We start from the raw sequence: 17,384 nt of genomic DNA on the forward strand, positions 1-17,384 counted from the left end.
TATACAGGCACTATTATGCGGGCACTGTTATACGGGCACTATTATGCGGGCACTGTTATACGGGCACTGTTATACAGGCACTATTATGCGGGCACTGTTATACGGGCACTGTTATACGGGCACTATTATGCGGGCACTGTTATACGGGCACTGTTATACAGGCACTATTATGCGGGCACTGTTATACGGGCACTATTATGCGGGCACTATTATGCGGGCACTGTTATACAGGCTCTGTTATACGGGCACTGTTATACGGGCACTGTTATACGGGCACTGTTATACGGGCACTATTATGCGGGCACTGTTATGCGGGCACTGTTATACGGGCACTGTTATACGAGCACTGTTATACGGGCACTGTTATACGGGCACTGTTATACGAGCACTGTTATACGGGCACTGTTATACGGGCACTGTTATACGGGCACTGTTATACGGGCACTATTATGCGGGCACTGTTATACGGGCACTGTTATACAGGCACTATTATGCGGGCACTGTTATATGGGCACTATTATACGGGCACTGTTATACAGGCACTATTATGCGGGCACTGTTATACGGGCACTATTATGCGGGCACTGTTATACGGGCACTGTTATACAGGCACTATTATGCGGGCACTGTTATATGGGCACTATTATACGGGCACTGTTATACAGGCACTATTATGCGGGCACTGTTATACGAGCACTATTATGCGGGCACTGTTATACAGGCTCTGTTATACGGGCACTGTTATACAGGCACTATTATGCGGGCACTGTTATACGGGCACTATTATACGGGCACTGTTATACAGGCACTATTATGCGGGCACTGTTATACGGGCACTATTATAGTGGCACAATTGCTCTTATGTTCATGGCTGTCACCATTATATCGGCACTGATGTGACCAGCTCTACTGGTTTCGCTGGCACGGTTATGTGGTCACTACAGCTGGTGGTATTGGCAGTGCCATCTGGCGCTCTATGGCACTATTATACGGAGACTATGCAGTAACATCCGAGCACCTTGCTTGGCACTGTATGGCGCCATTATCTACAGAGTGTATAATGAATACCGTCGAGCTGTGCGGCGTTATTATTCGGAGACTGTATGGCACTGTTATATGGGTCATATACGACCACTCCATCTTCATACTCTATGGTCCCGTTATTGATAATCTATTGACCGATGTTCTGTTTAGGTGGGATCCAGTGTACCCCAATCGGGTCAATGATCTGTGATCCCAGGGATCAAGGGTGGCCGCCCCTGACTAGATATATGCTCAGTACCTGCAGCCGAGACCCCTGAAACAAGCGCCCCTCCCCACTATCCAATATACTTTATTGCCATAGCCCAGAAAAAAAAGGACCATATGGTGTCCAAGTGGTGGGACCACGAGAGACCTACCTGGTGGATGAAACATGGGGGACTCGGGCCCCAGCTGGAAAAACACCATGGGGGAGGCCGTGGTGCTGGGCAGGCGGCGGGGACAGGCTCAGGATGGAATGCTCGGGGCTACAAGTCCTATATTAGGAGACATTCCTTCTCCTGCTTTTCCAGGACAATATAATGACAGAGGGGTCTCTGTCCGGGACCAGCTAAAAATATTTGCCTTTTAACCCATTGTGTAATAGTTTATACATTAGATTTCGATCTAGTCTGTATAGGGATGTCCTAACTTATCCCTGAAAGAAAGATGGGGCTGATGGATTTCGATATGCCCGATCTTTCTGTTTTCCGCTTTCAGAGCTCTGCATTCAGACATTCTTCTGTCTGGTGGAATATCTGATGGCCGAATGACCTTCTAGTGAGATCATTTTCTTTTTTTTTTTTTTTTTAGCTCATATTTGTTTTTTTTTTTTGTTTTTTATTGGGTATTGGGTCGTGGAATTTGGATGGGGAAGAATTTACATTGTGAGGACGGACATTCACCTTTTTTAAAAAGTCCAAGTCTCATGTTGATACATGATAAAACTTTTATCATCAGTCTCCACTAGGGGGAGCTCACTGCATACTGGTCCATAATAGATTTCAATGGAGAAACCGTATGCAAGCGAGCTCTTCAGCTCCCTCTAGTGGTGGACGCAGGCTACACTTTAATCATATAATCTCCTATGTAATGGCTCAGCATAGAGACACAGCTACAAGATGATATTCTCCAAAGGGGTGGAGCTAATCTTTTCTGCCGTCCTTTTTATGGTTATGGACGGGAATTTTTCAAATTAAAGAAAAAAGCAGAAAAACAAAGATATAAACAAAGAAAAGCCAAGATACCATGTGACCACTCCAGAGCTCCTCCTACCTGACTACCTTGGTGCCGTTCCTCATGACCTGCATATCCACCATACAGCCGCCATTTACATAAGACGCCAGGTTCAGCTCGGAAAACTCAGCCTAAAGAAAGAAAGAAAGAAAGAAAAACTTTACTCATTTTGAATTTTATCCATTTTTTGGAACTTTAGATGAAATGCAAAAACGCCGACACCACATAATGGTGGCGATACAGGGTGTCACCCAGGACGCAGAATTACCCGGAGCACTTTGTGACTTTATTTTAATTTATTTATTTTTTTTTAATGAACTTCCCTTTAAAGAGAAAAATATGAGTCCTGCGGGACAGAGAGTAATAAGTCGCGTCCTGTTACAGCAGCTCGGCTCTCACCGGAAAGAAACGTGTTTAACCTGGTAGGAGGCTTTCCTGTCCGCCGCCAAATATAGAAATGTCAGAATTTATTTACCTTGGTTCTAGCAGTTTCTGTAGGAAATCATCTACATTTAAAGACAGCGCCGGACCACTTCACATGTCAACACCGACACTGCAAACTACATGATCAAAGCCGGCGGCGGCTCCACAGGAGACTGGAGAAATAACTGCTATAATACTGCCCCTGTGTACAAGAATATAACTACTATAATACTGCTCCTATGTACAAGAATATAACTACTATAATACTGCCCCTGTGTACAAGAATATAACTACTATAATACTGCCTCCTATGTACAAGAATATAACTACTATAATACTGCCCCTATGTACAAGAATATAACTACTATAATACTGCCCCTATGTACAAGAATATAACTACTATAATACTGCCCCTATGTACAAGAATATAACTACTATAATACTGCCCCTATGTACAAGAATATAACTACTATAATACTGCAACTATGTACAAGAATATAACTACTATAATACTGCCCCTATGTACAAGAATATAACTACTATAATACTGCTCCTGTGTACAAGAATATAACTACTATAATACTGCCCCTATGTACAAGAATATAACTACTATAATACTGCCCCTATGTACAAGAATATAACTACTATAATACTGCAACTATGTACAAGAATATAACTACTATAATACTGCCCCTATGTACAAGAATATAACTACTATAATACTGCCCCTATATACAAGAATATAACTACTATAATACTGCAACTATGTACAAGAATATAACTACTATAATACTGCCCCTATATACAAGAATATAACTACTATAATACTTCCCCTATATACAAGAATATAACTACTATAATACTGCCCCTATGTACAAGAATATAACTACTATAATACTGCAACTATGTACAAGAATATAACTACTATAATACTGCCCCTGTGTACAAGAATATAACTACTATAATACTGCCCCTATGTACAAGAATATAACTACTATAATACTGCTCCTATGTACAAGAATATAACTACTATAATACTGCCCCCTATGTACAAGAATATAACTACTATAATACTGCAACTATGTACAAGAATATAACTACTATAATACTGCCCCTATATACAAGAATATAACTACTATAATACTGCCCCTATGTACAAGAATATAACTACTATAATACTGCCCCTATGTACAAGAATATAACTACTATAATACTGCCCCTATGTACAAGAATATAACTACTATAATACTGCCCCTATGTACAAGAATATAACTACTATAATACTGCCCCTATGTACAAGAATATAACTACTATAATACTGCAACTATGTACAAGAATATAACTACTATAATACTGCCCCTATGTACAAGAATATAACTACTATAATACTGCCCCTATATACAAGAATATAACTACTATAATACTGCAACTATGTACAAGAATATAACTACTATAATACTGCCCCTATATACAAGAATATAACTGCTATAATACTGCCCCTATATACAAGAATATAACTACTATAATACTGCCCCTATGTACAAGAATATAACTACTATAATACTGCAACTATGTACAAGAATATAACTACTATAATACTGCCCCTGTGTACAAGAATATAACTACTATAATACTGCCCCTATGTACAAGAATATAACTACTATAATACTGCTCCTATGTACAAGAATATAACTACTATAATACTGCCCCCTATGTACAAGAATATAACTACTATAATACTGCAACTATGTACAAGAATATAACTACTATAATACTGCCCCTATATACAAGAATATAACTACTATAATACTGCCCCTATGTACAAGAATATAGCTACTATAATACTGCCCCCTATGTACAAGAATATAACTACTATAATACTGCCCCTATATACAAGAATATAACTACTATAATACTGCCCCTATGTACAAGAATATAACTACTATAATACTGCCCCTATATACAAGAATATAACTACTATAATACTGCCCCTATGTACAAGAATATAACTACTATAATACTGCCCCTATGTACAATACTATAACTACTATAATACTGCCCCTATGTACAAGAATATAACTACTATAATACTGCCCCTATATACAAGAATATAACTACTATAATACTGCCCCTATGTACAAGAATATAACTACTATAATACTGCTCCTATGTACAAGAATATAACTACTATAATACTGCCCCCGATGTACAAGAATATAACTACTATAATACTGCCCCTATGTACAAGAATATAACTACTATAACACTGCTCCTATGTACAAGAATATAACTACTATAACACTGCTCCTATGTACAAGAATATAACTACTATAATACTGCTCCTATGTACAAGAATACAACTACTATAATACTGCTCCTATGTACAAGAATATAACTACTATAATACTGCTCCACTGTACAAGAATATAACTACTATAATACTGCCCCTATGTACAAGAATATAACTACTATAACACTGCTCCTATGTACAAGAATATAACTACTATAATACTGCTCCACTGTACAAGAATATAACTACTATAATACTGCTCCTATGTACAAGAATACAACTACTATAATACTGCTCCTATGTACAAGAATATAACTACTATAATACTGCTCCTATGTACAAGAATACAACTACTATAATACTGCATCCTATGTACAGGAATATAACTACTATAATACTGCTCCACTGTACAAGAATATAACTACTATAATACTGCCCCTATGTACAAGAATATAACTACTATAACACTGCTCCTATGTACAAGAATATAACTACTATAATACTGCTCCACTGTACAAGAATATAACTACTATAATACTGCTCCTATGTACAAGAATACAACTACTATAATACTGCTCCTATGTACAAGAATATAACTACTATAATACTGCTCCTATGTACAAGAATATAACTACTATAACACTGCCCCTATGTACAAGAATATGACTACTATAATACTGCATCCTATGTACAGGAATATAACTACTATAATACTGCTCCACTGTACAAGAATATAACTACTATAATACTGCCCCCTATGTACAAGAATATAACTACTATAATACAGCCCCTATGTACAAGAATATAACTACTATAATACTGCCCCTATGTACAAGAATATAACTACTATAATACTGCCCCCTATGTACAAGAATATAACTACTATAATACTGCCCCTATGTACAAAAATATAACTACTATAATACTGCCCCCTATGTACAAGAACATAACTACTATAATACTGCCCCTATGTACAAAAATATAACTACTATAATACTGCTCCTATGTACAAGAATATAACTACTATAATACTGCCCCTATGTACAAGAATATAACTACTATAATACTTCCCCTATGTACAAGAATATAACTACTATAATACTGCCCCTATGTACAAGAATATAACTACTATAATACTGCCCCTATGTACAAGAATATAACTACTATAATACTTCCCCTATGTACAAGAATATAACTACTATAATACTGCCCCTATGTACAAGAATATAACTACTATAATACAGCCCATGCATGGAGAGCCTGTGTGCTGTGACAGTGACACATGTTGCTGTGGCACCGGACAGCTGATCAGCCGGTGCGCTCCAGGTATCCGGGTTCCCGATGCAGCTTTTTCGGTAAGCGCTATAGATTGCTGTATAAGGAGGGAGCTGAACACATTCGTTCGTCTCTAGCAGATTATCATGTGTCTATTATACAGCGGTGACTGGTGACGATCATTAGGATCCGTCTTCGTCCTCCACATGTTGCTCATTCGCACAGATTGTGTCATCGGAGGTCGCTTCCATGTAACAACCAGAAGATGCTTCTGGATTCTGGAAATAATGCAAGAAAAGAAAAATGTACAGAAAACCGCCGGTCATTGAAGGCCAAGGGAGACTCTTTCCAGGAACTTCTTGGAGCAGGATCTCTTTTATTGGTCGGGTCCTCATCTGTTTCTCCTTTATATCCTTTATATCATATTATTCAGAAATGTAAGATCCCTGGGACTGTAGCAGACCTCCCTGGACGTGGAGGAAAATTGATGACAAATCAAAGAGACGGATAATATGAATGGTGACAAAAGAGCCAGAAGAACTTCTGAACAGATCAAAGGTGAACTTCACGCTCAAGGAACATCAGTGTCAGATCGCACCATCCGTCGTTGTATGAGCCAAAGTGGACTTCATGGGAGACGACCAAGGAGGGCACGATTGGTGATAAAAAAAATCATAACAAAGCCAGACTGGAATTTGCCAAACTACATCTTGACAAGCCACAAAGCTTCTGGGAGAATGTTCTATGAATAGATGAGACAAAAATGGAACTTTTTCACAAGGCACATCAGCTGTTTGTTCACAGATGGAAAAATGAAGCATGTCAAGAAAAGAACACTGTACCTACTGTGAAACATGTGGGAGGCTCTGTTATGTTCTGGGGCTGTTTTGCTGTATTAGGCACAGGGTGTCTAGAATCTGTACAGTGTACAATGAAATCTCAAGACTATCAAGGGATTCTAGAGAGAAATGTGCTGCCCAGTGTCAGAAAGCTTGGTCTCAGTCATGGGTCATGGGTCTTACAACACACAGCTGACCCAAAACACACAGCTACAAACACCCAAGAATGACTAAGAGGAAAACATTGGACTATTCTGAAGTGTCCTTCAAGCAAGCTGGGTGCCCAAGTAGTGTCCTTGACGATACTCACTCCACTTTACCACCTCCTGAGTCTGCCAGTGTACCACAGGATTGTGCAGACTGAGCCAAGGAAGTCCAGGAACAACTGGAGAGCGCAGACCTTCTAGCACATAACGGTCAATACCCTCTGAGTGCATGGCCCCTACCTGTAGATGTAAACCCTCGCATGACTTGAGTAAAATACCCCTGTCTCAAGGGTGCGGAGTCGATGGCGATTATGGGTATAGGTCTGGACAGCTTATGTGGGTGAAGCCTTGGAACTGGACGAACCTAGAGTTGATCAAGCTAAACACCGTCCCACTGTCCAGAAAGGCAGAAATAACCACCTTATTTTTGCCCAGATGGATTTCATCAGGTAGAAAAAAAATTGTATCGTACCCACGGAGGAGATATGTACAGCTGGGTTGCTCACGTGGACTTCTTAGTTTTCCGGTGGCTGTTTACAGTGAGGTAGAGAAGGGCATGTGTCCATGGAATGGTCCTTTCTCCTAGAGTAAAAACACACTCCCCATTTATGCCGAACTATAGTTCGATTATCCGAACGAGTCGCCCCAACCCATGGGTTCTTCAGATGTCTCAGACCAGATTTCCTTTGGCCCTGGACCTCATGGACATTGGGATGTCTCTTTATGTCTCTGATGAAGACGACGATTCACCCAGATAGCCAGAGACGTGGCCGCCTCAATGGAAAGTGGAGTCTCATACTGTGCTAAGACATCTTTCACCCTTACAGCTAACCCTTCACAGAACTGGTCACGAAGCGTTGAGTCATTCTACTTAGTGTACGTGGACCACCTCCGAGTCTCGGAGCAATACTACTCCACCGGCCAGTCTCCTTGCTGAAGCTGACGTAGTGTGGTCAGCCGGCGAGACACGGTCTAGGTCGTCGTATATATTACCTAGTGCCAAAAAAAAATTCCTCCACCGTCTGGAGCGACTGGGAGTCAGATAGGAGAGCGAATGCCCATGCTCGGGTGCCACCCGGAAGGAGAGAGATTATTATCCCCACCCGTAGCTCCTTGGATCCTGAGGAACATGGACATAACCTGAAGTATAGTTTACAGGCTTCCCTGAAAACAACAAACGTATCATGCCACCAAGAGAACTTTTCAGGCAAAGCAATCTTTGGTTCCACTAAGGTTGCCTGGGAGTCACGGTCCCCAAACCTGATGTGTTAGGGTTCTGCAAAACAACAGTTTGTAGATCTGCCACCTCCTGATTGAGTTGCTGAAGTGGCTCTGTCAGAGCAGTGATAGGATCCGTAAAGGATCAAAAAACGGTTTCGGTTAGAGCTAATGACACGACTCTGTTGTTGGGTGTCCATGTCTCTAACGCTAGAGGTGCCCTAGCTCACCCTGTTCCCTGGATTACTTCTGATGGTGAAGCTGCCGGGGCCACGTAACTTGCCTTAGCTTTTGAATCCACTCTCAAGTCTGTACCTTTCCCCCACCCAGAGAAGAGGGGATTAGTAGTGTACCGTAACACACCAACGAGGCTAAAAAATGAATACGAACAAGGGTAACGAAAAATACCAAACATACATATATACTCACACAAACAACAGAGGTAAACACAGGAGAGTGGAGGATCTGGATAAAGCAAAGTAGGAGAAGTAAGGGAAATATCACACTATCAAAACCTAGCAACAGCCAGAGATAAATCCACCAAATGCCTTCTCCAATAATAACCAACAACAACCTCCAGCCATGCAGTATAAGCTACCCTCTGACAATGAGTGCTGGCCAGGGCCCAGAATATATAGGAGATGGGAGTGGCTAACAGTGAACAGCTGAGAGCCTTAATGCAGGAAAGCTTCCAGGAGCTCTCAACTGAGCAGATTAACCCCTGCACTGCTAAAAGAAACCTGTACGGATTAATATGAAGATTAAGTGCTTCTAAACAGTGCAGGAGTAGGAGAAATCAGACGCTGTGGTCTTCAGGCTCCTCTCTGTCATGGTCAACCCGTGAAACTTATACTCTACATGACTCCGGGCAGGGTGGCTGCTGAAAACTGGAAATTAAAGTGGGCTATCTGATAGATTGCAGACACTACAGTAATTCCATACCCAGTTCAGAAGAATGTGGGATGTGACAGATTCACGTCCCTTGACTCTTTATATTATACAAATGCAAACAGACTGCTTTGAGCTCCTTTGTTCCCCTTGCAAATTATGAATATTTTTTTTCACGAACACCCAGGGTCCAACGGTTATGGCAGGCATATTTCTGGCATGAAAATCTGACAGATGGATGGCAATTTATAGACCATGTTTCCGATCTATGGAGAGCTAAAATCATAATAGGAAATGTGACATTAATATCTCCCGCCTGGGACCTCCAGGTGTGACGATATCCTGAAATTTGGAGATCTCTAAATCTATGGGATCCTAGCCACATCCCATGATGAGCCTTCATATGAGGTCACCCAGGGGCGGTATATTGGCATGATTTTTCTTCAACAAAAGATTTTGAGTTTTTGTCACTGTCAGTCCTGGTAGACACAGTTCGCTGCGGTTCTGCATTGTTTCCATAAACAAGCAGTGCTTCCCTCTACGAAGATTTGAGCCATTTCCGTGACAAAGGTTACACTCATTGAGGCAGTATTATGGCGGTATCTTTCCCACACCCTCCTATGTTTATTCTCTTGCTGCGGTCGGATCAGCTGTCACATTACGATATCCTCCTGACGTCCTGTCCACTGACGAGCGGTGAAGCCACGGCAGAATTATTAGTACCGGACCTCACGGTGGTTCGCGGGTCCTGAGGCTGTGGGGTGGGGGGCGTCAGGCAGAGGCTATGAGGACTTATATCCTCAGACTGTGTATGAAATGTGTTTACACTACTAATTATATCTCGTATTCAGCTCCCACGGTCCACAGTGCACCATCCTGTCACAACCCGCCACACATATAGTCGGAGGATGCCGCCATTATGGTCCCAAAATACAGAAGATGTTTTCTGTATACAACAGATAAATATAGAACAATCACCGAGGTCAAAGCTGATAAACAGATTGTATGTAATAATGTGCGCCCGAAACCATATGGTTCTATGTAGAAGAATGTACTATAATACTGCTATCTATATACAAGTATATAATTACTATAATAATGCCCCTATGTACAAGAATATAACTACTATAATACTGCTCCTATGTACAAGAATATAACTACTATAATACTGCTCCTATGTACAAGAATATAACTGCTATAATACTGCCCCTATGTACAAGAATATAACTACTATAATACTGCTCCTATGTACAAGAATATAACTGCTATAATACTGCCCCTATGTACAAGAATATAACTACTATAATACTGCTCCTATGTACAAGAATATAACTGCTATAATACTGCCCCTATGTACAAGAATATAACTACTATAATACTGCTCCTATGTACAAGAATATAACTGCTATAATACTGCCCCTATGTACAAGAATATAACTACTATAATACTGCTCCTATGTACAAGAATATAACTGCTATAATACTGCCCCTATGTACAAGAATATAACTACTATAATACTGCTCCTATGTACAAGAATATAACTGCTATAATACTGCCCCTATGTACAAGAATATAACTACTATAATACTGCCCCTATGTACAAGAATATAACTACTATAATACTGCTCCTATGTACAAGAATATAACTGCTATAATACTGCCCCTATGTACAAGAATATAACTACTATAATACTGCTCCTATGTACAAGAATATAACTGCTATAATACTGCCCCTATGTACAAGAATATAACTACTATAATACTGCTCCTATGTACAAGAATATAACTACTATAATACTGCCCCTATGTACAAGAATATAACTACTATAATACTGCCCCTATGTACAAGAATATAACTACTATAATACTGCTCCTATTTACAAGAATATAACTACTATAATACTGCCCCTATGTACAAGAATCTAACTACTATAATACTGCTCCTATGTACAAGAATATAACTACTATAATACTGCCCCTATGTACAAGAATATAACTACTATAATACTGCTCCTATGTACAAGAATATAACTACTACAATACTGCTCCTATGTACAAGAATATAACTACTACAATACTGCCCCTATGTACAAGAATATAACTACTATAATACTGCTCCTATGTACAAGAATATAACTACTATAATACTGCTCCTATGTACAAGAATATAACTACTATAATACTGCTCCTATGTACAAGAATATAACTACTATAATACTGCTCCTATGTACAAGAATATAACTACTATAATACTGTTGATCTCCTTTACTACTTGTCTTTTCTCTATTAAACTTTTTGGTGCTTGCTTACTTGTTGAGGGGGATTCAGGACTTTCTGATTCTTGACGTATATTTAAGGTGGTGCCCTCCATTGGTACAATTATATACAATACTGCTCCTATGTACAAGAATATAACTACTATAATACTGCTCCTATGTACAAGAATATAACTACTATAATACTGCTCCTATGTACAAGAATATAACTACTATAATACTGCTCCTATGTACAAGAATATAACTACTATAATACTGCTCCTATGTACAAGAATATAACTACTATAATACTGCCCTTATGTACAAGAATATAACTACTATAATACTGCTCCTATGTACAAGAATATAACTACTATAATACTGCTCCTATGTACAAGAATATAACTACTATAATACTGCTCCTATATACAAGAATATAACTACTATAATACTGCTCCTATATACAAGAATATAACTACTATAATACTACTCCCTATGTGCAAGAATATAACTACTATAATACTGCCCTTATGTACAAGAATATAACTACTATAATACTGCTCCTATGTACAAGAATATAACTACTATAATACTGCTCCTATGTACAAGAATATAACTACTATAATACTGCTCCTATGTACAAGAATATAACTACTATAATACTGCTCCTATGTACGAGAATATAACTACTATAATACTGCTCCTATGTACAAGAATATAACTACTATAATACTGCTCCTATGTACAAGAATATAACTACTATAATACTGCTCCTATATACAAGAATATAACTACTATAATACTGCTCCTATGTACAAGAATATAACTACTATAATACTGCTCCTATGTACAAGAATATAACTACTATAATACTGCTCCTATGTACAAGAATGTAACTACTATAATACTGCTCCTATGTACAAGAATATAACTACTATAATACTGCTCCTATGTACGAGAATATAACTACTATAATACTGCTCCTATGTACAAGAATATAACTACTATAATACTGCTCCTATGTACAAGAATATAACTACTATAATACTGCTCCTATGTACAAGAATATAACTACTATAATACTGCTCCTATGTACAAGAATGTAACTACTATAATACTGCTCCTATGTACAAGAATATAACTACTATAATACTGCTCCTAGTGAAGAGGCGTCTGTATTTTTGTGACTTCTCTTTTTGGTGGCCTGTGTTACGCTCTGCGCTCTCGCACCCTGGTCTGGACATGTTTTCTGCGTTGCGCCCCTTTAACCCCCGGTATATGGACAGTCCGGGGTCTGTGCTCGGATTTGTGTTTAGTTTTACGTCTCCTGGAAATTTCTAAAATAGATCTAACGCTGCGGATCTTATCTTCCGCGGCCTCCGTGTTCCTTCCTTCGGTTTTGCTTCCCTCTGAAGAGTTTATTATTTGATTTTCTGGTATTCTCACATCTGCCAAGTTTCCGAGACCAAATTAGAAAAGGAATGGAAGTAAAAGCAGACAGGTCTGTGTGGAAACAGTCAGGAGGGCGAGATCTGTGCTGATCTTCTGCTTGAACAATGCAAATAAGTGGAGACTGTCAGCAAGGAGACTGTGAGCAGCCGGCTTCTAACGACAAGGAGCTGACGGTACCAAACAGCAAGCTAGTGCCAAGGGGAAACCGTCAACAAGTAGGTCAGCCATTGCTGACTGATTCATAAATCTTACAGCTCCTGAGTAGACGGGGCCGATAGGTCGAAAATCACTGGATCCAACAAGCTTCAGAGCAGCACGTTCAGGCTCTAAATCCACTACCTAGGTAACCAGCCACTTTGAGACTGCACAGGTGGTCGGTTACCTAGGCAACAACAACCAAAGAACTGAAAATCATCCCCCCCCCCCCCCCCGTTTTTGAGAATGAAGGGGATTTTTTTTAATTAATCCCATTAAATCCCATCTCCAATTTCCTGTCCCAATATATAGTAGGAGTAATAATAATTATATTAGCAAAAACCTCTAATTAGAAATGTAGTATAGCTATTATGATTAGCGATGTCGCTTTCCTCATGTGCAGGGCATTGCAGTAGCTTAGGTATCCATGGTTATTAGCTGTCACTACATGAATGGTCGTAACCATGGATACCTTAGCTACTGCAATGCCCTACACATGGGGTAAGCAACATAGCTAATCAGAAGAACTATACATTTCTAAATGGAGGTATTTGCTAATATCATTATTACACCTGCTATATATTGTGATAGGATCTTGATGATGGGAATATCCCTTTAAGTTGGAATTTCTTTTTAAGGAGTCGCTACCATCCAAAGGGGAGCAACCCTTTAAGGTAAAACTATGATTTAAGGTGAGAATAGAACTGCCCTTAAAGTGGAACTGCCATTTAAGGTAGCACTAAACTTTTAAGGTGGAACAACTCTTTAAGGTAAAAAAAATAATTGAAGGCGGACTTACTCTTTAAGGTGGAACTTGAACTGACCTTAAGGTGGAACTACACTTTAGTGTAAAACTGCCATTTAAGGAGGAACTACCCTTCAAGGTTAGACTATAATTTAATAATAATAATAATAATAATCTTTATTTATATAGCGCCAACATATTCCGCAGCGCTTTACAGTTTAACAGTTTCAAACACAACAGTCATAGGTAACAACGTTAACAATACAATAATTAAAGCAAAATAAGCCGCCCCTGCTCGTGAGAGCTTACAATCTACAATGAGGTGGGAGATACAAAGTACAGGTGTGTATTTACAATGATGTATTTACAATGAGGGTCCGGCCATCTTCAGGGGGTGGGGGGTAGATGGGGATAGTGAATGGGCTACACACACACAAACATAACATAACATAACTTTGATTAGTGAACGTGATAGGCCGCTCTGAACAAATGTGTTTTGAGCGAGCGCCTAAAACTATGCAAATTATGGATGGTCCTAATATCTTGGGGTAGAGCATTCCAGAGGATTGGCGCAGCACGGGAGAAGTCTTGGAGTCGGGAGTGGGAGGTACGGATTAGTGCAGAGGTTAGTAGAAAGTCATTTGCAGAGCACAGCGGTCTGTTAGGCTGATAGACAGAAATGAGGGAGGAGATGTAAGGGGGTGCCGCACTGTGGAGAGCTTTGTGGGTGAGAACAAGTACTTTGAATTGTATCCTGTAATGAATGGGTAGCCAGTGTAACGACTGGCGAAGAGCGGACACAGTTCCACAATTTAAGGTGGAACTAATCTTTAAGGTGGCACTATCCTTAAACCCTTAAGATAAGACTGCCATTTAAGGTGTAACTACCATTTAAGGAGGAACTAACCTTTAAGAACTACCCTTTAAGGTAAAACTATAATTTAAGGTGGACGTACTCTTTAACATGGAACTAGGTCTGCTTTTAAGGTGGAACTACCCTTTAATGAAGGACTGCCATTTAAGGAGGAACTACCCTTTAATGAAAGACTGCCATTTAAGGTGGAACTACCCTTTACGGTCAAACTACTACTTAAAGGTGGAACTAATCTTTAAGGTACTACTGCCATTTAAGGTGGAAATACTCCTTAAGGAGGAACTACCCTTAAAGATGGAACAACTCTTTAAAGAAAAGCTAAAATTGCTCTTAAGGTGGAACAACCTTTTAATGTAGAACTGCCATTTAAGGAGGAAATACTCTTAAAGGAGGAACTACCCATTAAGGTAAAACTATCATTTAAGGTGGATCTAATCTTTAAAGTGGAACTACCCTTTAATATTTAAGGTGGTTCTTGCCATTTATTATTAGGGACAACCCTTTAAAGTAAAATTATCATTTAAGGCTGGACTAGAAATACTCTTAAGGTAGCAGTAACCATTAAGGGACTACTGTAATTTAAGCTGGAATTACTATTTAGGGAAGAAGTATGCTTTAAAGAATAGCTAAAAGTTCACTAAAAGTGGAACCACCCTTAAAGGTAAAACTAAATGTTAAGGTAGGACTGCCATTTAAGGTGGAACTACCCTTTAAAGAAGAACTAGAACTGTAGTTAAGGTGGAGCTTCCCTTTAAGGTGGCGTGTGCAGCGCGGTATTGCTGATGGTTTCCAGGTTCTTCCATTTGCCTGCGTGCATTGTGGGTACGGTCAGCGCTGCTGACTGTTTCCCTGGATCTCGGACACCTCCTGGGCTCTCCCCGTCTTTCTTCCATCCACATGAATGGAGGGTCTGTTCTGGATTCAGAGGTGGAGAATATTAATGGGGCGGCGGGGGTAGGGGGCGATGCGGCTGCAGAGGGACAGAATGATGATGGGACGGTGGAATCGTGGCGACTATTGAGAGCGGAGGATGGGGGTCGGAGTCGTGGGGTTTTGGCTTCAGACCCTCCGGTAAATAACATGACAACGTTCCCCTTTAAGTCTTGTGCCCACCGATGTGCGGCCCCGAGCACGACACTGGCAGGGGCGACAGCGGCTCCACATTGTGCGCTGATGAATTTTGGCGCCGCGGCACAAAAGGTCAGAGAGCAATTTTTTTTTTCTTTCACAGCTTTGGGAGGCAGAACTTGGCACCGCTGCCACGACTGTGGGCACAGAGACCATCACACCGCCGGGAACTGGCCAAAGTCTGCTTGTTTGCTCTGTAAAACTTAAAGGGGCAGTCCATGATTAACAACATATGGATGTTTTCCTCTGAAAATAGCGCCATCCCTAGCTACAGGTTGTGTGCGGTAATGCAGCTCTACGCCATTCACTTCAATAGAGGTGCAATAACAGACACATCCTACAGACAGCGGGGGCGCTGTTCATTGGAACAAGTCAGCCATGTCCTGGTGGCAAGAAATTACACGAGTACGGCCCTAAATATGCTAAATTAATGCTAATGCCCCCACTAAATTACCTACCAGGAGGTCCTTGCTTTCATCGTATAAGCAGCCACCACTAGGAGGAGCCCATAGTATACAGAATACATGATCAGTGAGTTATATACAAACATAATACATCTCTGTCTACAGAGAGCTCCCCCTAGTGGTGACAGCAGACAGGATCTTATCATGTATCTCTGTATACAGGGAGCTCCCCCTAGTGGTGACTGCAGACAGGAACTTATCATGTCTCTCTGTATACAGGGAGCTCCCCCTAGTGGTGACTGCAGACAGGATCTTATCATGTATCTCTGTATACAGGGAGCTCCCCCTAGTGGTGGCTGCAGACAGGATCTTATGTATCTCTGTATACAGGGAGCTCCCCCTAGTGGTGACTGCAGACAGGATCTTATCATGTATCTCTGTATACAGGGAGCTCCCCCTAGTGGTGACTGCAGACAGGATCTTATCATGTATCTCTGTATACAGGGAGCTCCCCCTAGTGGTGGCTGCAGACAGGATCTTATCATGTATCTCTGTATACAGGGAGCTCCCCCTAGTGGTGGCTGCAGACAGGATGTTATCATGTATCTCTGTATACAGGGAGCTCCCCCTAGTGGTGGCTGCAGACAGGATCTTATCATGTATCTCTGTATACAGGGAGCTCCCCCTAGTGGTGGCTGCAGACAGGATGTTATCATGTATCTCTGTATACAGGGAGCTCCCCCTAGTGGTGGCTGCAGACAGGATCTTATCATGTATCTCTGTATACAGGGAGCTCCCCCTAGTGGTGGCTGCAGACAGGATGTTATCATGTATCTCTGTATACAGGGAGCTCCCCCTAGTGGTGGCTGCAGACAGGATGTTATCATGTATCTCTGTATACAGGGAGCTCCCCCTAGTGGTGGCTGCAGACAGGA

The 17,384-nt window shown here is 40.5% G+C and overlaps 1 protein-coding gene across 1 annotated transcript in view; it reads right to left on the minus strand.

The window, feature by feature from the left end:
- Nucleotides 1-17,384, minus strand: part of SYN3 (synapsin III) — a 222,306-nt gene that overhangs the window by 127,934 nt on the left and 76,988 nt on the right. The window contains exon 4 of the mRNA XM_069763145.1: nucleotides 2,296-2,387. Coding sequence (XP_069619246.1) covers nucleotides 2,296-2,387 — 92 coding nt within the window. The remainder of the gene's footprint in view (nucleotides 1-2,295; nucleotides 2,388-17,384) is intronic.

The sequence above is a fragment of the Ranitomeya imitator genome, chromosome 4, assembly GCF_032444005.1.
Source record: "Ranitomeya imitator isolate aRanImi1 chromosome 4, aRanImi1.pri, whole genome shotgun sequence".
Lineage (NCBI taxonomy): Eukaryota > Metazoa > Chordata > Amphibia > Anura > Dendrobatidae > Ranitomeya > Ranitomeya imitator.